Source organism: Harpia harpyja, chromosome 4, assembly GCF_026419915.1.
Source record: "Harpia harpyja isolate bHarHar1 chromosome 4, bHarHar1 primary haplotype, whole genome shotgun sequence".
Taxonomy (NCBI): Eukaryota; Metazoa; Chordata; class Aves; order Accipitriformes; family Accipitridae; genus Harpia; species Harpia harpyja.
In genome coordinates this window covers 42,424,189-42,443,486 of record NC_068943.1, presented here as the reverse complement: position 1 = coordinate 42,443,486, position 19,298 = coordinate 42,424,189, and the positions used below count along the sequence as shown (strand labels likewise).

At 48.7% G+C, this 19,298-nt stretch overlaps 1 protein-coding gene and 1 long non-coding RNA gene across 3 annotated transcripts in view; one reads left to right on the top strand and one right to left on the bottom strand.

The window, feature by feature from the left end:
* Positions 1-17,114, bottom strand: part of JAM3 (junctional adhesion molecule 3) — a 32,139-nt gene extending 15,025 nt beyond the window's left edge. Inside the window, exon 1 of the mRNA XM_052786413.1 lies at positions 16,991-17,114. Within this exon, the coding sequence (XP_052642373.1) occupies positions 16,991-17,036 (46 nt within the window). The 5' untranslated portion in view covers positions 17,037-17,114. The remainder of the gene's footprint in view (positions 1-16,990) is intronic.
* Positions 11,998-16,171, top strand: LOC128141551 (uncharacterized). 2 transcript variants are annotated; one of them, XR_008235100.1, is made up of 4 exons: positions 11,998-12,764; positions 13,479-14,054; positions 14,760-14,875; positions 15,833-16,171. It is a non-coding gene; the product is annotated as an uncharacterized LOC128141551 (long non-coding RNA). The 2 variants fall into 2 exon arrangements; XR_008235101.1 differs by having other exon boundaries at positions 15,704-16,171.
* Positions 17,115-19,298: the final 2,184 nt, after the last annotated feature.

Below are 19,298 nucleotides of genomic sequence, written 5' to 3'. Positions count from 1 at the left end.
TTGAAGGGCCTAGCACGCTTAGCCCATTTTATTGAAATAGCTTTTCACCCATCAGAACAGACACGGCTCGAGAGACCAAGAGCCGGCTCCACAAAGGTATCTAAATGCTGTTGACCTCAAGGGGAAGATGGGCATTTAATACTTTGCAGATGTAGCTGTACGTGCCTTGCCCAACACCTTAATCTGCGCACGATCTGGTCCTAGCTATCCTGTTTTCCCAAGCTCACACCCCGGTTTCTGGCTCTTCTCCTGGAAAGCACTGAATGTACGTGCAAGATGGGAAGGAAGCAATGCTTTGGGTGGATGACTAATACCTAATACTTAAAAGAGTTTAAGATGGAAGCAGCAAGGGCTAGAGAGTTTCCAGCATGTCAGATTGCCTCTCTTTCTGTAATATATTTCGGGCTACCTTCAGCTCAAAGAAAAGATGGAAAGAGTTAGAATTTGCCCCTCAAAATCTGGGATGAAGGGTAATGGAGAGGGAACAGAAAGGTCATGAATAGGAAAGCTGTGCATAGAAGGGGCTATTACCAGCCCTTGCATTCCTGAATTGCTTCTCCCTTCCCAAGAAAGAAACGTGAGGCTGAACTGAAAGCCTCATTTTCCTTGGGTAAGCAACGGGGAATAGGGTAAGAAACAGGGAACAAGCTTCTGCATTGCATTAGATACCACTAACCAGGGAATTGAGTCCTGCCCAGATCATTTATTTTGCCTTGCTACTGTCCTCTGAGGTCAAGCCCCTTCCACAGATGCTTTGGGCTTGCAATGTTACGCTGATGCTCCAGGAGGAAAAAACAGGGGCAGGTGGCCTTTCTGTGTGGCTCTGAGGGAAGGCCATTAGGCAGGAGAGCTTCTAATTACGTCTGCACCAAGTCTTTGGCAAAAGCCAGAAGAGAAATAAGGCAACAAGGAAACAATTACAGATCACTTGGCTAGGCATATATAAAAACAGTCACATTGTACAGAGCACTGTTCTCGCCATTTTCATTAACAAATGGACAGCATAATTACATCTTCAAACTGGTCTGGCTCACAGCCAATGCAGACCATGAAAATCAGTGCATTCACAGAAAATGGGACATGAGGGGATCTCAGGAGGTCAGCTCATCCCCACCTCTGCTTTTGGGCACAAAAACCCAAGGAATACAACTGGCTGGACCTCTGGGTGTCTGCTATGGTTCTCACATGCAGTGTTTCCCCATGATCGTTTTCATCTGTTAAAATGCTGCACATTTATCAGTTAAGCCTCATCCCTTCAAATTCAATGTCTCCTGCAATTCAGTAAGGATGTACCGTTCCAGTTCACTGGAGGAAAAAACTGAGGAATGGGAAGTCACAGGAAGAGTAAGGAACACACTACCTCAGCCAGCAGTGGATATACCATTCTATGATCTGTTTACTGGATGAGAGTGCCTTACAAAAAGCAAAAGCAAAGGCCAGGAACAAAAATGGTGAGCACTGAAGAGAAGGGGCAATATTTGCACAGGGCAGATTTGAAACCAACCCTTCCTGCCTATTCCCACTTGCCTTCCATTGTTTCCCTAGCCAGCCCCAAGAATTGCCACACAGGCACATCCTACGTTACTTCTCACTTCAGCAAGTCCCTTTCCTCCCAAAAGTCGCAGATGCTGATACCAAATTAGTGCAAAGTGGGAGGTAACCAGCAGATAACTGTGATAAGAGCCAGGGGCGATGGTCTTCCTCCTGTCCTCTCCCTTCCTCCCAGCAGGGCTCTCATTGCAGCAGACGGATGCTAAGGGAAGTCTCCAGGGCAGAGTCAAGTCAGTGAGACATGGCAGGGATCGAGGGCCAGGATCAGGGAGACAGAATGAACTGTAACGGGAAAAGGGGCGAGTTCCTTTATTTTTGTCTTGTGTGGGAATTTGACTCAAGGATTGCTGAGAATCTCACAAGCCAAAGTGACATTTTCCAGGCTGAGCGCCAGCCAAGGCACAGACTTGATCTCAGCAGGTATTTGACTTCGACGGGAGCTAGGATGCTCGGTACCTGCCTGACCCTGGCTTTTGATGAGGACACATATATCAAAAGCTGCCTGAAATGCAAAGACAGGAAATAAGCGGATATGCTATCAGCACCAGGCTTTGCAATACTCTTTAGCGTCTGGCTGTGTCCCAACCATCAATACAGAGACTCGCAGGGTTTTAGCCTATAATCCTCTATTCCTCTGTCTGTGACTCTAATCTCTTGATCCTCCGTTCTCCTCCAGCCTATAGCTTGACCAACAAAACACAGATCTGAAGTTCTGCTTATCAGAGACCAACCATGTCATCTTCCTGTGGAAAATGGGAGTTGGGAAGACAGTAGTAGTCATCAGAGCCAAGAGCTGAGAGTAGGCTAGAGAAGGGAACAGGAGAGGGCGTGAGCAAGCACACAGAGAAATCATTTATGACAAGGCTGAAAACAGCTCTCTTTTTAAGAACATTTTTTCCGATTTTACAGTATCATTTTTGTCTTTTTTGTGTGTATAATTCTAGCCTCGGGTATAAAACACAATTGTCTAGCTAATGCGTTGCACAAAACATGTACAAATGAACGTTGCAAGAGACTGACTGCAGGCACCAAGGGAACATTCACATCTGCCTATGAGCGTGCGACCAAGAGCCTGTGAAACTACTGCCGTCATTCCACGCTGGAGAGGTGGGGCCGTCTTCTGTAAGGCGGCTTTGAAGCTTTACAGTGAATCTGTCAGAACAAAGGATGCAGATCTACAAGGGAAAAAGGCATTCAGTAGAAAGCTGCTCAAGCCATGTGCAGGCCTGAAGACATGTGAGTTGAGGGAATATCATTCTTAGGGGCAGCCCTGAATCATGCAAACAGATCTGAAAAGACTTACCTTGTTAACATCAGCCTCAGCATAGGCTGCAAACCTGCAGAGGGAGTTGTGCTGCAGGGTTCAACAGAGATTATTTTCTTAGGAAATACATCGGGAATTAAAGGGAGCCCAAATGAAGTCACACACAGATAAAGATGGAAAGCTTGACACAGAGCACTATTAGGAAGATGCTAGCATAAATGAGCAGAGGAAGAGTAAGGAAAGTAATGCTGTATCAGAGCAAAGAGTGAGGACAAAAGCCATTCTGGCTTGTCCCAACCTGGATTCCTGACAAAGGCAAGCTTGTTTAGTAGAGCAGAAATGAGCCTTGGCACGGAGGGGTTAAAAGATTACTTGTCCTGGGGGAGTTGAATTAGCCACATATCTGGGAACTAACTTCTCCAGACCCTGACTTCTTTTTCTCCTTAAACATCTCCTGCTGCTATTTTTAGCAGAGAATTTTCTCAGCTGAATGCTCCCAGTTGAGTCCTGGTCAGAGGCCCTTTTCCCAGAGAGACACAGGCCCAGCAGCGTGTGCTGGTCCCCAGTTCAGCTCATCTCTGTTTCATTGTCCTGCCGGCTTTGGGGTTTACATGTCGCACTGCCAGGTCCCTCCTGAGGCATGGGGGATGATCCCCCCGCCAGCCTGGTGCAGGCATATTAAATGCTCTCACAGACCCTAAAAGCCAGGGGAGGCTGCAATCTGGTCTGCAATTTCAGAAGCAGCTGAAGAAGAGGGTGGACTGGACTTGATAACCACCTGCAGGCTTTTTAGGAGTATGAATGGCAAAAAAGGTGGGAAGGAGATAGAAATGATTAGGCTGACATTAATAACAGGATCTGCTTCTCAGCACTAAAATCTATTTGGATTCATTCCAGTTCCTCCAAGGGAAACCATGGAAGCCTTTATTGTTCATAAAAGTCACAACTAAAATCGGACTGGATAAAGCTTAAGGAAATAACCTCTCAGAAGACAACCCTGCCTTGGCTGCTGGAAACCAATGAGGTAACTCCCTTCCTCTTCTCTGGTTTTCTTGGGGCCCTTATTCCTCCTTAGCCAAAATGCTAACCTGTCCATCCGTCCATCACTCCCTTCCCCGGGCTTCTTGCTGCTCAGCCTCCAGCACAGAGCAAACTATCTGCCTGCTGTCTGCCTATGTGCAATTAGCAATGTGTCAGTGAACGTCTGGGGCGGTTCACAGGGAAGCAATGCTCGTAACTTCTTTTATCTACAGGTTGATTTAATACCTGCCTGCCAGAGATGAGCATGTAAATCAAAAGGCCAGATCAGGGCACGTGGATGGATAAATTGAGTAAAACAGGAATGAACCCCTGGCTTGTCTGTGCTAATGTGCAGTTAAAGCTGGGGGACCCGGGAGGAACAAGCGCTCTGGATCCTGTGAATGAAGCACGGGTAAGGCTGCAGTCCAGCGCTGGAGAGCAGCAGCGGTTGGTTGGTTACAGCAGAGCCACAGTCAGGAAGGTCCCTCTAACAATGGCCCCTTCTTGGTCAGTGTATCTGTTGCCTGTGTGTCTTGGAGTCACGTCAGTGAAGCAAACAGATTGGGAACATATTTGTACTCCCCACAGCAGTACAGAAGCCAACCCAGACACAGAAGAGCAAGCTGGGCTCTTTTCTGCTCCTTGCCTCAGTGCCAAGTTTCCAGCTCTGCTTGAAACCTGTGGCCGAGCCCTACTTTGGCAGGGGTGAAGGGAGAGGACAGGCAGGGTCAGGAAATACTCCGCTTTCAGCGCCTGCTTGCAGAAGTTGGCAGCTGGCTACAGGAGAGCGGAGCCAGACTGAACTCAGTTGCACACCTCTGAAGGCCCCCACGAGAGATCAAATCTGGCACTGTGTGGCTTTGCCCTTCTTCCCAGCTATGCTGAGACAAATGGGGCCGAGAACAGCAGTCACCTGGACAACCCACAGATGCTGCACAAGGGCTTGTCCCCGTGGCCAAGAGCTACCTTCAAAAAGCTTCCCCAAGCCCAGCAGGAATCCCAGGAGCCCAGGATTTCTCTCTTGACTTTCATGTACACATTCCAACACATGGGCACTTAACCTTTGAGGCTCCTTTGAAAATCCCGGCAACAGCGTTTTACGGATGAGTATGTTTCCCCTAACATCTGCCCCCTGTATCAGATGCTGCCAGAGCCACTCTCTCTTCTGGCTCTGCTCCCAGCTGAAGGACAGACAATAGGCATTTGAATGCAGTCTCCACTTCCCCTCCCAAACAGCCTGGGGGAGATAGCATATCAGAGCCAAGACAGCATTGACAGCACAGCTTGCCAGCCAGCGACAAGTCTCTCTAGACCACGGCCTGCCTTTTCTTTCCCTCCCAGTGTAGCTGAACCACTGGCTACAGTTGTTACTGGGCATGCAGGCCAGCTCTGCTGGGCAAGTCCTGGCAGCATCCAGCTAGCCAAACCGAGGAAGTCTTTTCTCAGCACGCTACCGCTGGAGCCAGCCTGATCCCTCTCCGAATGCTGCCAAAATGGACTGATGTCCTCGATTCCTAACCCTGCTGACCAGAGCACCGGTTAATGGACCTCTCCTGTATCTCTCTGCCATGCCAGCTCACCTGGAAACACACCGGCCACCTCTTGGACTGCCCCTTGCTCACTCTTAATAGCATCTAGCTGCAATTAACTGATCCAGGCAGTGCATGGGGCACAGAGAGGAGCCGTTCCACCTGCAGGAGGTTTGACAAGGGTTCAGCGAGAGCCGGCTTGGATTCTCCTGAAGAACCATTGTTCCATCTTTCTAGAAATAGCTCTGCTTCTCGCATCCTGGAGCCGTTCAGCCTGTTTGGCACCGTTTCTGCTGCTTCAGAGACAACAACAGAGAGTGAGAAAAACCTGTCTAGACACCATTTACCTTCCATGGACTCCCATTGCCACATCAAAGCACCACTTCAAAGAAACCTGCAAACTGGCCAAGTAATAATCCCCAGCTCTCCTGTCCCTGCTCCAGCTAGAGGCAATCAGACCCATCCCATCGTGCTTCAGAGTTCATCTTTAATCCAGGCCCTTCTGACAACAGGAAGAGAGGTAGGATGAAAATTCTCATTACAGGAACATCAACAGAAGTTACCTGGCCTCAGGCTACTCAAGTGGGGGCTATGTCCTTTCTGCTCGGCATCCAGGAACAAGCAGAAATCTCACTTGCCTCCTATCAGTGTTCTACAAACCTCCAGCTCCTTTCAAAAGCAGCCATACAAGGCGCTCCTCTAAGCAGTCCCACTTGTCCCACCTGCTCAGATGCTGGATCCCTTGCCTTGCCAAAGCCATGCACGTGATTGCTGAGCAAGCTTTGCTACAACCCAGAGATCAAACAATATCTTCCTATGGCACCCAAGGAAATGGAGGTCACCGACAGCTACAAGCAGCCTGTCCACCATGAGGCAGCAAGTCACTATCAGAGCAGGACAAAGTCACAGGAGCTCAGGTAAATGCTCAAGATACACTGAAACCAAGGGAGCCGGAGAGGTTTTTAGGTCACTTGAGCACAAGTTACTTGAAGTCACTGCTTTGGGGAAGCACCTGGCACTAACATCAAGCACTGACCCTATGCAGCCACCACAAGAGCAACATCTAGCTCGTTATTTTAATAAGGGTCCTTTGAAATACCTTCTGTGTAAGAGACAGCTAAGAAAATCCAGTCTGGCTTTATTCTGTCTCTGGCAGAAACAGCCTTTATTTAGCAAACTGCTGCTAACAGCTCTGTCTCATTAGTCAGTGTTTAGGGAACCAGGCAGCAATTGTTCTGAAGTCTGGCATTGCAGAAAGAGCCTTGATAATGAGGTCTACAGAAGACGATTCCTCCTGACAGGCCCACAATGACCTAGAAATCCTACTTAATTCCCTGTCAGCGAGAAGTGCTGAGTAACAGCGAGGTGCAGAGGCACTGGGGGCCGATTTGAGAGGGAGGCTGCAGCCTCTGTTCACACTTTGGGGTGTGATGCAAGAGCTCTAGGGTGGAAAAAGCCAGCACCGCTCAGCTATGCAGCACCTCCCCAGATAAAGCAGAGGGGAGGCTCGCCAGGCAGATAGACGGGGGTTTGCTACGGGAAGGTGTGTAGCCTCATCTGTAAAAGGCTTGCCACCACATAGCGCATGTAGAGCGCTGAGAGCAGAAATCTCTGTTTAACACAACAGTAGAGACAGAAGTAGGCACTTGGAAACAGCCTGGCGCTAGCTAGGGCTCCTTTGAAGCAGCACCTGGATGCGGTCTTCTCATAGGCATTGTCTCCTCTGGATGATGCTTGCTTGCAAACTGTGCCAAAACCCTGCCAAAGGCTTTAACTCCGTGACTCAAATAGCTCAACTTTTTACCTATGTTCCTAGGCCTAGAGTGCCTCACCAACTTCATCTGTGCAGCTACCGCTGCTACCAACAGCGACTGTGGTACGTACTACTGTGGAGGCAGCCTCTCCCGCCACGGACTAGAGTTGTGCAGGTGCTGCCTCCTCTCACGGGGATGTGAGATGAGCCGCGGCTCTCCGCTGCACCAGGCAGCGTGCGTGCCTCGGAGGTGTTGTTGAGCTTTTGACACATTCTGCCCCAACCGCTTTTCCCCGTCTCCTTGGAGGAAAATGCAGCAGGCTGGCACAGGCTCGTGCCGCAGACACGCACTTTCAAGTGGTTTGTTTTCGACAAGCAGCGTGTGTACCATGGTTAGGAACCTCTGGGCTGGATGGCCCAGAGCCAGCCAGGCCAGAAGATGAGGTACTCAGCTGGAATGTGGGCTGGATACGGCTGACCTTGAAGACCACCCCCAGTAAAGACCCTTACAGGCATGTGCTTGCCACCTGTTTCAGCCAGCAGACGAGGGACTACACCAGGAATTCTGGAACTGAATGCACAGTCTGTTACAGAGTGGTCTGAAGACTCCCACCCACGTGAAGCTGTCGCTGATGTGTGCTCTCTTACAGACCCTTGCAGAGGAATGCATCTTTGCCCATCACGTGCAAGACTGCTACTCCCAGACTGCAAATGCAGCCCTGTTTAAAGTACAGCTCAAATCCGCAAAGGACCGCTGTAAAAAAAGAAATGCGGAAATGAAATCACCAGCCGAAACAGTGTCTAGAGGCAACTCAAGCCAAGTCCCTCGAATGTCAGCACCAGAAGGAGGATTCTGAAATGGAGAACCTAGCTCACTCTGCACCGGCTCTGCTGGCACAGACAGAGGATCTGCCTCAGAGACATGAGGAAAAGACATATGCTGAGAAAGGAAGGACCAGCTTTATTTTACCAGCCTGTGTTCCCACCAGAGATGTGCTTTAAAGACTGCCTTGCAAAGTAGGAATTAAATCCAAAGGTGCCTATGCATCTTCCTTGCTGTCATCCCTTTATCAGTTATCTCCAGCCTGCTCTGAGCCAGAAGATGAAAGGATCATAACACCACTTATCTTCCCACTTAAGAACATGCTTAACAGCTTGCTGTTAAAGAGGAGGACACTCAAGCCTCGGGAAGCAGCTGTAAATTCTGCAAATGGGTTCCCTCGCATTTCTTTAAAGGAGCTACTGCTTCTCAATGAGGGACACAGATAGGAAAAGGAAACCAGGGAGGGAGGAAAAGAGGGAAGGAAGCCTTTGTAGCAAAGAAAGACTTTGCCTCGCATCCATGAAGCTGAGTGACAGATGTGAGACGTACGGCATGTGTGTCTCAGAAGTGACCGAGGATAAGCCAGGAATTGAAAAGCTCTCGGGAAATATTTAAGCAGCCAGAATTATGACATGTTTGTCAGTGGACCACAAGAAGCTCCAAAAACACGCTCGCCTCGAGACTGTGCAGTGTTACAGCCAAGAAGGTTAGGGATCCCCTTACATGCTGCAGGCAGAACTGCTGCATGCAACCCAGCTCCGGCTCTAACAGTTGAGGCCAGGTCACTGCACGTCCTCTGGGTCTCTCCCACAGAGCCTGCTGCCTCATCTCTGAATTTGACCCTCGTCTCCCCTCTTTGTAGAGCTACTTGTTATCACGGTCAACCTGGGTCCAGCTTGCCTTTGTCATTTACCAGCTGAGTCAAACTGTCAGAACAGCCAAACAGGATCTGTTCCAAATATTTGCAGAAAGAGGAGGATCAAGGAGCCTGCAGCAGAACACCAGGAGCCTCCCCGGGCAAGGAGAACAATCACTATTGTTGACCAACAGCGGGCTGCCGGCGGGCGACGAGCACGCCTCGGTGCAATGTCGGGAAAAGGCCCCCGAGTCCTCCCATGCTCACAGAGCACCGCAAGTGAACTGGGATCTCTGGCAAAGCCCCAGCGATCCAGCACTGCAGACTTATCAGCCCTGCTCACAGCTCAGCTGTTGACTTGGAGAACTCAAGGCGCAGTTGGCAACTGGGAGAGGGGGGGGACCGGAGTGCCTTAGAAGCTGCTGCCAGCCCAAACGCAGGCTTCAAAGGGCTTATCCTGCCCTGTTGTGTGGGAGAGCACGTAGTGCCTGTGGATGAGGACACCTGTGAGTCGGCCAGGCCCACCAGAGGATTTCTGATGGAAGAAGAGAGAAGTTAGTACCTGGTTTAACCTCCCCTCCAGCACACACAAGGCAGCTTTGGCAAGCAGAGCTCCACACAGCCCTGTTATTTATGGGATGTTGAAAACTGGCCAAAACGAAGGTAAAACACCAGATACGTAAGGATGCTTACCAACTCAAATAGCCAGTTCTGCTTGACCCATGAGACAGACTCAGGAGGCGATTACAAGGCATTCTGCCTTTCATCTCCAGATCGCCAGTTCAAAGGCAACTCCATCAGCACTAACCAAGCTGTAGCCATTATTAGCTATTTGCTCATGCACAAGAAACGAGATAAGCCATTGCCTCCTTGCTCCCTGAGAAATCAGACCAGCCCCATCGATGTACACTACACGCGATCTCAGTGGAGTAGCTAAGACCAAAGAGGGAAACAAACCAGCACCGCCTCTGCTGTAGGAGCTCGTAGATCAACAAGGAGATGATGGTGGTTGAAGCTAACTTGTTTCATGGCACGTGTATCCAGTCCTGTCAGCAAAGCACAGATCGTTCACGCTAATAGGGAGCTGCGTATTACTCCTTCCACCTTGGTTGTTGGTATCTAAACACCTCAAGAAAACCAACCCACTCTTCCAAGGACGGGGGAGTCCCACTGGCCGGGGAAGTCAGGGCTGGTCCAGAGGTACAAGTAACTGTTGTGCAGAGAGCTGGGACTTCCCTTTCTAAGGTATGTAACTGATGTACAGGACCTCGCTACTACAGAAGGGATGTTTTCCAGGCTCTAAAAATAACTAACCCCAAACAACATGGTGGGTATACAGAAATATTTATCTTTGGGCTTTTGCAGAGATCGATGCAGAAGAAAAAGATTAAAGCAAAGATTTAAGTGGGTATTAAAAATAGCGGCCGATAAGATCCTTTGAGGGGATAAAAGCTATTTTACAGAAGCAGCAAGAACTGCAGGACTTCACAACACCTTCCCTGCCGTTAAGTGTGTAAGCTCCAGGAAATCATTCAAGAGAGTGTTAGCAGCCAGAGCTCCTCAGGAGGAAGTCCATTAGCAGGCAGCGATCTCCTTAATGGACCCTGGGGGTATGTGGTAGACACTGCCTTGCCTTTGGACACTCGGTTCTTTCCACTGCTGTGATTCAAGGGCTGCTCACACAGCCATTATCATCCAATACTCTAAGGAATGCTCCTCATCTTTATGGCAGCCCGGTAGCGCAATGAATTACTCTTTTGGGTAGCTTTCATTGAGTGAGGACACAAATTGGTATACTGAGTTTTTTCTTTCTTTCTGAGAGCGCCTAGCAAAGACAGACGCCGATCTGCGAACAGAAGCCATACACATGCTACTGTAACGCAGGTAAAAGCAGTAACATCTATCAAGGCCTTTGTTTTCCAAGGATAACATCCTAGCAAAACAAAAATATTGTCTCCATGGCTGATCTTGCCCTAAAAGATCAAGCACAGCCTTGTACATTGACGTGCAGACAAAATCGTTAAGTCCTCAGCTGTGTAACTGACTCCACTCAAGCAGGTCTGAGAGAGCACACAGCCACCCTGGAGAGATGCGAAGTGGCAGGAACCTTTCTACTGGGAATGAAAAGCAGGACTGCTAGGCAGAGCACTCACTACCAGCTCTGTTAAAAGGTAAGCTTGGTTTCTCAGAACAGCTCTCTTCCATGACATTGTTTGCCAGTCTTTTTCCTTATTCCTAATGAAACAAAAATTCTAACTTATCTTGGATATGTAGAATATTATGGGCTCCTTCAGCAACCATTGAAGGACTTCGTGGTTATACATCTTGAGACATACCGGACAAGACTGTCAAAAATGGCAAGTGAATTAGGTGTCTTAGGTGGGGGAGTGAGCAGGGAAGTCAGACACTTTCAATGGACCTGAATTTTAGAAGTAGTATGCTTCCACCCTCCAAAACAGAGTCTAAAACAGAGTGCCTCAATTTACACCCTACCTGTAAAATGCTGGCCACTTATATAAGGAATTGCCCCAGAGTTTATTAAGGCGGGGATTTTCAGAAGAAGCCATGGGCGTTCGAAACACAGCCTCGTAATGGGAACAAATCCCCTTAGATTTCAGTGGATTTCTCCAGCTCAGCAGAAAATCTTACCTAGGCTACCAAAATACATTTTTAATAGTGTGATTAAAAAATCTTGAAATACTGCTGAACATTGTCCACTGCTACCTTTTAGCCGTATGCAAGATATAGTAAGTCCCTGGCACATTGCAGTTTTAAAGTTCAGTGTCTTCAAATAAGGCAGCTGGGCCCAAATGAATTAAGAGGACTCTTAAAAACCCACTGATCTCACATTTGTGTTGTAATAATCAGGTATGTTGATGGGAATAGGTTAGAGTGTGTTTTGGCTTTAACTCTGAAATCCCTGGGATTTGTGATTTAAAAAAAAAAAAAAGAAAACCTCAAGCATTATCTGAACACAATTTAATTTCATCTACTTCATCTATTGCTGCGCTGAAACCTTCATTTCCCCTTGTAACTGATGCGGTGTTAAGCCCTGTGCTCCATCCCACAAGGGGCACTACATAACCCAATACATTATATTATTTATACTGACAAGTGATTCTTGCATGACAGAACAATTCCCATTAATTTTTCGAGCTTATCTCAAGTACCTGTGGGCTGTCAGGTTACAGCATGTATGTGGCTGGTTTTCTTTTTAATTAGTTAATGCCAGCCCAGTGTTGACTGGACTCCCATTTGACAACTCTCAGCACTTTGCAGGTGAGTTCATGGGAATCCTACCCAACTGTGCTCTCAGGAGCAGAGGAAATTGCAGAGTTTTTGGGTTTGGGTTTTTGGTTTGGGGGGGGGGGGGTTGCCAACTCCCATTTATAAATTTTGCTTCTGCATCGGCTGGTCTTTTCTCTGCCAGTTGTCTGGTTTGGAACATGCACCAAAAGTGATTTCCTTCAATACCCAACGCAGCAGAGAAAAAGCTTTGACAAGACACTTAAGAACTGCAGAGGAACACCCTCTCTAGACCTTGCTTCTTGCATATTAGTGATTTTTCTAAGAAATTGGAAGGCCTGGCTTAGGATGCTGCTCTAATAAGAACTGGGCACCAGCTCAATTATGCAGCTGTCTTGGTTTTGCACTTCCAAGCTGTGTGTTAGACAGCTGAACTTCTGCACAGGAGTCACACAAAGTTTTCTTACAGTATGAAATGCAGCAAGGCAATCAAAGTTAGCGACTGCTGAGGAAGAAGTGGTAACAGAACCTCAGCTGGCCATTCTTGTGCAGGAAACATCTTTAATATACACCTCCCTCAACATTTATCCCCTGAGGAAGCCTGCTTGACCTCCACTTATCTAAAATGAGAAGCAGAAGTTTGTGAGGAGTTGGTTGTCCTTAAGACCAAAGTCGACGGAGTGCCTTGCTGTCCTGTTCCCCACAAATGTACTCTTTTGCTGGTAAGTCTCTAGAAAAAGAATTAAACTCTCCAAACAATACCTCTAAGCTCAAGTCAATACTGAGGGTGTTAGCACTCTGAACGGTCATAAGCAAACAGAGACCTGAGCTTTCCAGCCAGAAAAAAAAGTCCTGTTTTTATATTACTGTTTATTTTTCCGAAACTGAAAACTCTCCTTTCCAGCATGGGAGTTTGAGAACTGCAACCCAGCAGGTATTTCCTCTGCCCCAAGCACAGCTATTGACAGAACTGCACCCAAACGCCAATCCAGCCCCTTGGGGTGAAAATTAAGACTGTGTCCAGAACATTCATTAGTGCAATTAAAGCTATTAAATGGTTCTTAGACCATGTCCTGACTCAGCAAAGGAATGGGTTTTGTTGCCTGGCACACACCCTTACCCTGCCACTACATGGAACTGATGTTTAGTGGTTGAATTTGGTTTTGATCCTGTGTCTCATAAAAACATGATACTCCCTAGGGGTTCAGAGGGAAGGCAAACAGCCCTTATCAATTGGAAGAAGATGGTGCAGTTCATATTCCAGTTGATAGAGAAGCCAGACTGAGAATGTAATTATCTTAATTAATTTTATATCTTGAATTCATGTCTTTTGATATAAACAGCAGTTTCAAAGCAGGCCACCAGCTTTTACGCATAGAGCAGTTGTTTAATCTTGTCGAGGGGCACGTTAGCAATACACACTTCTTGTTTTGCAGGAAAGGACTCTTGAGGACTCGGGATCCTGTTGGTCTGTGGAAATCTTTCCCCTTGCTAACTCCCTCCCACCACTTCAGGCCTGCTCTGTAAGGAGTTCACGAACCTTCTCCGGATCATCAGGGCTTGATGCAATCAACTGTGAAGCATTAGCTCTAAATATACAACTGGGAGGCCAGTTCTGCTTCAACACACAAAGGCTCATCGCAAAGGATGATAAAGCAGTGAGCGCAATTTGCAAGAGAAACTTAAATAATAATCCAAGTCAGCTGCAAGGAAAGCAGGAGCAAGTGGGGGCTAACCAACGTTTTACCCGTTGGAGATGGCTAAAGTTAGGGGCAAACTGGCAGGAGCCTCAGAAAGCAGGCCCACCCACAGCCGTTATGTGGAGCAGCTTTTGTCCTTATTTGCGAAGCTAAATGCAGAAGCTCATTCCGCTTTATTTACTTGTTTAGGTGATTTTTGGCAGCTCACCCTGTGTTCCTGGTGCAAATCCTCAGTGCGTGGACAGATAATTGAAAAACAGCTGCAGTGGGCCAAGAGACCCAGAATTCAACTTGTACAAGGAAAACAAACAGGTCAGTATAAGAACCTAAGTTCACGATCAGAGCAACATCTCAGTCCACAGCTCTTTCTCCTCACTAAAGAAAACACATTTTACTCTTTGAATCTACTTGTGCTTCAGTAACCAAGTAATTCTCAGAAGTATTCAGAGCAAGAGGGAATGTGCTGGTGTGTCACGTTCTTTGTCAACAGCTGTAAAGTAGATGTGCATCCAACTACTCTTTGGTGGTGATGCCAGATACTGCTTACCCAAATAGGAACACCAAGCCCTTCCTAAGAATTTTTTTGAAGATGTTATTAAGCGTCTGATTTTGGCATGGCTCTCAAAGCTGTTTGTCCTGATTTTTTACTGCCTGTTGAAAAGAAAGCAATACTGCAAATACTTCCCATCAGAAAATACCAACAAACAACTTATCATAACTCCAACAGAGCTAACAACATTTCCACCGAGTGATTTTTGGCACTGACAGCTGACTCGGAACAGTTGTTGGTGGCTGGGACAGATGGACTTCATATATTAAAAAAAAAAAAAGGAAATGAGAACTTCTACTCCGTAGATTTTGAAAAGCCTTTTGCAAAATCCAACCTATTACCAAAACCCCAGAATTAAATCAAAGGGAGATTTGAATATATTGAGCTTTAAAACTGAAATGTGCCAGGGACTTGCTGTATCTCTCCATCAAGGACTAAAAGGTATCAACATGTTTTATTTTTAACAGGAAATACTTGAGAGTTTTGGGAAGGTCTCCCACAGCTCTGCCCTCAGTCCAGCATGTGAAGTCCTCAAAATCCAAATGCCCATTTCCACGGGGAAGCTTGCAACAGAGACCTCAAGGTAGGACGTAACACTGATGTCAACTGTAAAGCTCCACTTTCCAACACTGATGCCAGTAACTTCCACTAGTATAATTATGACCATGGCATTTCTCTGATGTGCAGAATCTTTAGATGCTTTTAGTGCCTAGAGCTGCGTATGCACTGAATACTCCATGCTTCACTGGCTCCTGTTTCGTGGCAATGTTTTAAGGCCGCGATCAAGAGCAGGGTCCGTTCTGGCACTAACACTGCAGGAGGAGGCAACCCCTGCTCCGCAGCGCTTATAGTCTAAGCAGCACCTTATAGTCTAAAGTGTACAGGTCAGAGTTTTGCAGCTCGGGATCTCAGTATCATGCCACCTTTGTCAGCTTCCTTTTGTGCCTTGTTTTTTTCCCCAAATAGTCAGTTGGCATCAACTGCATCCTTCTGGTCTCACTCCTATCTCCCTATCCAGCACCAACTCTGCACGCTTCAGCCCATGTTTAATTTTATGTACTGCTGACAGCGTAACCTTAACTTAGTGGGATGCCCCCCAGTACGTAAAGTCAAGCATAGTGGAACAACTTTTTTATCCTCAACCTACCTCACTTCTGCCCGCTCTCTGGGGCTTATGACCTCAAATTTGAAAAGAGCTGGAAATCAGTACAGGATGAGGCACTTCAATTTGGCCATAAACCTTTGTATTTAAATGGAGAGCAAACCCTGTTACCACTTGGTTTACTCACCAGATAAATGTTCTCAGGCAGAGGTGTGAAACTAGTGCTGTTTGGCTGGTTTTAGCAACATTTGTCTGTCTAAAGAAACGCGGAAGTATCTGCAGTTCGCTTCGAGTCTTGCTATCTTTTAGGCCAGATTCAACGGGACACTTAGGCACTGCTCCCATAACAGAGGAAGGAAATGGGGTACCTCTCTGCCTTGCAGCCCAACTGTAAGGAAAAGTTGTGTTAAGTAAGTCTGTCATTTTTCTCATTCAAAGGGAGCATCCGAATCCAGGGTTAGCACCTGGAAGACTCTGCGATGCTCCAGGATCAGGCCCTCCCAATTTCTCCTGCTGAAACTGTTTCTGCTACAAACCACAGTAAAGCAAGTGAACAACAGACCCTGGAGCACGTGACAACCATCTCCTCATTGCGGATGAGCATCAGAGTTGTCTTCTCACCCCTCCGCTCACTTTTTTGGTAAATAGTGCCCAAATCTCACTTTATTTGAGGCCCGAGAGGCTCTGCAAGTTATTTGGAGTCATTGGAGATTTGTCTTGTCCTTGGATAAACTGTCTGAAATATTTCAATACACTTCAGTCTTGAGTTGACCCAAAACAGTTATTTGTGTCTGTATGCACATGCATGCGCGTACGCAGCCCCATGTATTTTAGTAATCAATTGCTGGTTGTCACCCTAACCCCACTCCATCCCATTTTCTCCTTCTGCCGTCTGGGCAAACGGAGAGGGGGAGGGCGATGCAAGCCCGCCGGCTGCTGTCCCCCTCCTCATCCCCCCACTATTAATAGCCAGACAACAAATGAGCCCAAATTCATTCCTGAGCGGAATTAGCAAATGTTTTTGCAATTAAAACTGCAAACATTCATGCGGGGCCCCCGGAACAATAGGCGCCTGTGCCGGGTCTTGAATAGGCACTAGTGTCCGCCCTGCCTGCCTGCCGAGGCTGCACATTCCTGGCACCCTCATCCCTGGACCCGCTCCTTGCTGACCTGGGGTTTTGGGCTGTTTCTTCTCCACCACCACCCCCCCTTCAGCACCATACTCCCAGCGGGGAAGCCGGCGAGTCCTTGCTGCGGGGCTGGCACCGTCCCGTCCCGTCCCTGCATCCCCCCCCCGGGGGTCGGGGCAGCGCATCCCTCCCCTCCCCGGCACAAGGGTGGGGGGCAGCGCATCCTTCCCCGCGCTCCTCCCGCTACCGAGCCCCGGGGCAGCGCATCCCTACCCTGGGATCTCCATCGGAGCACCGCATCCATCCTTCCACCCTCCCCCGCGATCGGGACGAGGGGGCAGCGCATCCCCTTTTCCCCGCTATGCGCGGCCGCGGAGGGTCCCACCGACGCGGGACCGGGGGGTCTGGACGGGACGGGACGGGCTAGAGTCGGCCCTCGGGGAGGGCTCCGGTAACCGGGACTCACCGAGGAGGGGCAGGAGCAGGAGGAACGCCGGCCGCCTCAGCGCCATGATGGGGTGTGCGGAGCCGAGCCCGCCGCGCCGAGCCTGCGCACTGCCCGGGAGGCGGGGGGGGACGGGAGGAGGACGAGGAGGAGGAGGAGGAGGAGGAGGAGAAGGGGGGGAGCGGGGGTGCCGCCGTCCCGTTGCCGCGGAAACCGGGCGGGGAGGCGCGGATCCCGGCGCCTGGCACCGCGGGGGGCGGCGGAGGTCGGGAGTTCGGGGGGGGACGGGGACGGGACACGACACCGACCCCGCAGCCCCGAAAGCCGGCGCATCCCGCGGGGTCCTCCGGCTGCTTGAGGCGGAGACTTGGAGGCGGCGGGTGGGAAGAGGAGCTCGGCCAAAATACTCGGTCCGTGGAGGGAAACTCACCGAGAGCCAGGAGCTGGGAAGACTTGAAATGTTCTTCAGCCAGCAAAAGGTGGAAATGAGCTCGAAGGCAACGCTTTGGTTATCCAAACCCACCCAAGTGTTGCTCTAGGGTGGGTGTTCTCCCCCGGTATTTAATGAGAACCCCTAAAGAGAGGGACTCCTTGGTGAGAATTTTCCCCCCAAAAGCTCTCTCCCACTGACCTGTGCATTTAACTATAAACTTCCCAGCGACTTAAAGGAAGCGAGAAACGCAAACGAGCGCGCTTCTCTCGAGGAGCTTCCCCGAGTCCTTGTGCTGTACCAAACTCTTTCTGATGTGGCCACAGGCTTAACATAGTGATCCTGCCCCAAAATGTGGCTTTGCACAGAGAGCATCCCGAGCTGCTGTGCGGTCCTCAAAAGTGTCCCAGTATGTTTTTCATTGATTAACAGAAAGAAACAAAAATCATTGGCACTGGACACTCGCCTGCAATTCAGCGAGTCAGCCTGGGTTAATGCCGGTTCATGCGTCACTAACTGTCAGTAGCGTGTGATGGGGATGTAATTAAGATCCTGTTGAAGATCAAGCAGCCGGAATGAAAGCCGAGCTCTCCTCTGTTCTGTAAACCAGCTTGGCAGAGCTGATAGAAATTAAGGGATGTAAAAATGTATTTAACTTGATAATGTAGCAAATCTAACTCAAGATGCTAATGAGTAGATTTAAGGGGCTGATCTGAGCCTGGTGAAATTAATACAGAGATTCTCATCAATTCTAATGGCCAGATGGGACGTTTCCCTGAGGATGAAGGGGAAGGAATCATCTAATAAGACTATATGGCTTAAAATCCTACTCCAGCAATCTTTGGGTTGGGTCCCTGTTGAGTAAGGAGTCATTTTAACACAGTCCATTTGGACTGAAATGACAGGAGATGTAAAATATGATGACATAGAGTATAATCAGCCATAAAGTGTAATCACTGAGGTGTCGGGTTCCTCTTTAACTTCCAGCAGCGGCTTGATCAGGGAAGAGTGGAGCCGAGAAAGAGGAAACAAGAATGGATGGGAGGGTTTCTAGCTCCTGCGCTCCTTCTGGCCGCCTAAATTGTGTTTACATGGCCAAGTAAAACGCAGACCTGGCAATGGTCTGCAGCACCCTGCACTGTGGGATTTCCATCTACCGCTGGCCACGGACCCCCCCTGGAAACCAGGCTAAGCCTGTCCACGTTCAACTGGGGAAGAGCCGTACTGGGAGAGCAGCGGGTGGACAGTGCTGCGGTGCTCTGGCTTGCCCCGGCCATCTGGGCCACTCGAGGGGGAGCTGGATCTGTGCTAAGGAGCTCTTCTAAGCCTCGATTTCCCTCTCCAGGCTGCTGGAGCTTAGCCTAGGCACGCATTGAGAGTACGTTTGTGACTAATCGATGCAGACAGAGGCCGGGGTTGAAGTCAACTGGCAAAGCAGATATGACCTTAGCGGATACCACCACCAAGGCATGAAACCTTGAACATCATCTTGTACATACATCCTCGCACGGGACATACATGCCAATCACTGATCTCAGGCAGATACGGCTAGCGCCAGCTCTTCTCTTTACACTGCTTCCATGGTTTTATTACAGCAAAGTTCTGCCTTTTAATCTGCCATTGCCACTGAGGAGCCATTTGAAATGTGAAACTCAACAAGCAAAAGGAGTCACAATAAATATTATACAAGAACCGTAGCGCCCATCAAACCAAGACAGCAAAGCGCTGCAGTGTAAAACATTGATTTTCACACACAAATGGAGCTCCCATTTCATTATTCAATGTTGAAACAAGTAACTAGAATAAAATATGCGCTAAGAGCAGCCCCGTGTAGCACGGGGACGTATTCAGGCATGATGAGGGGCAGCATAAACCTGCCTCTTCCTATGATTTCTTTGT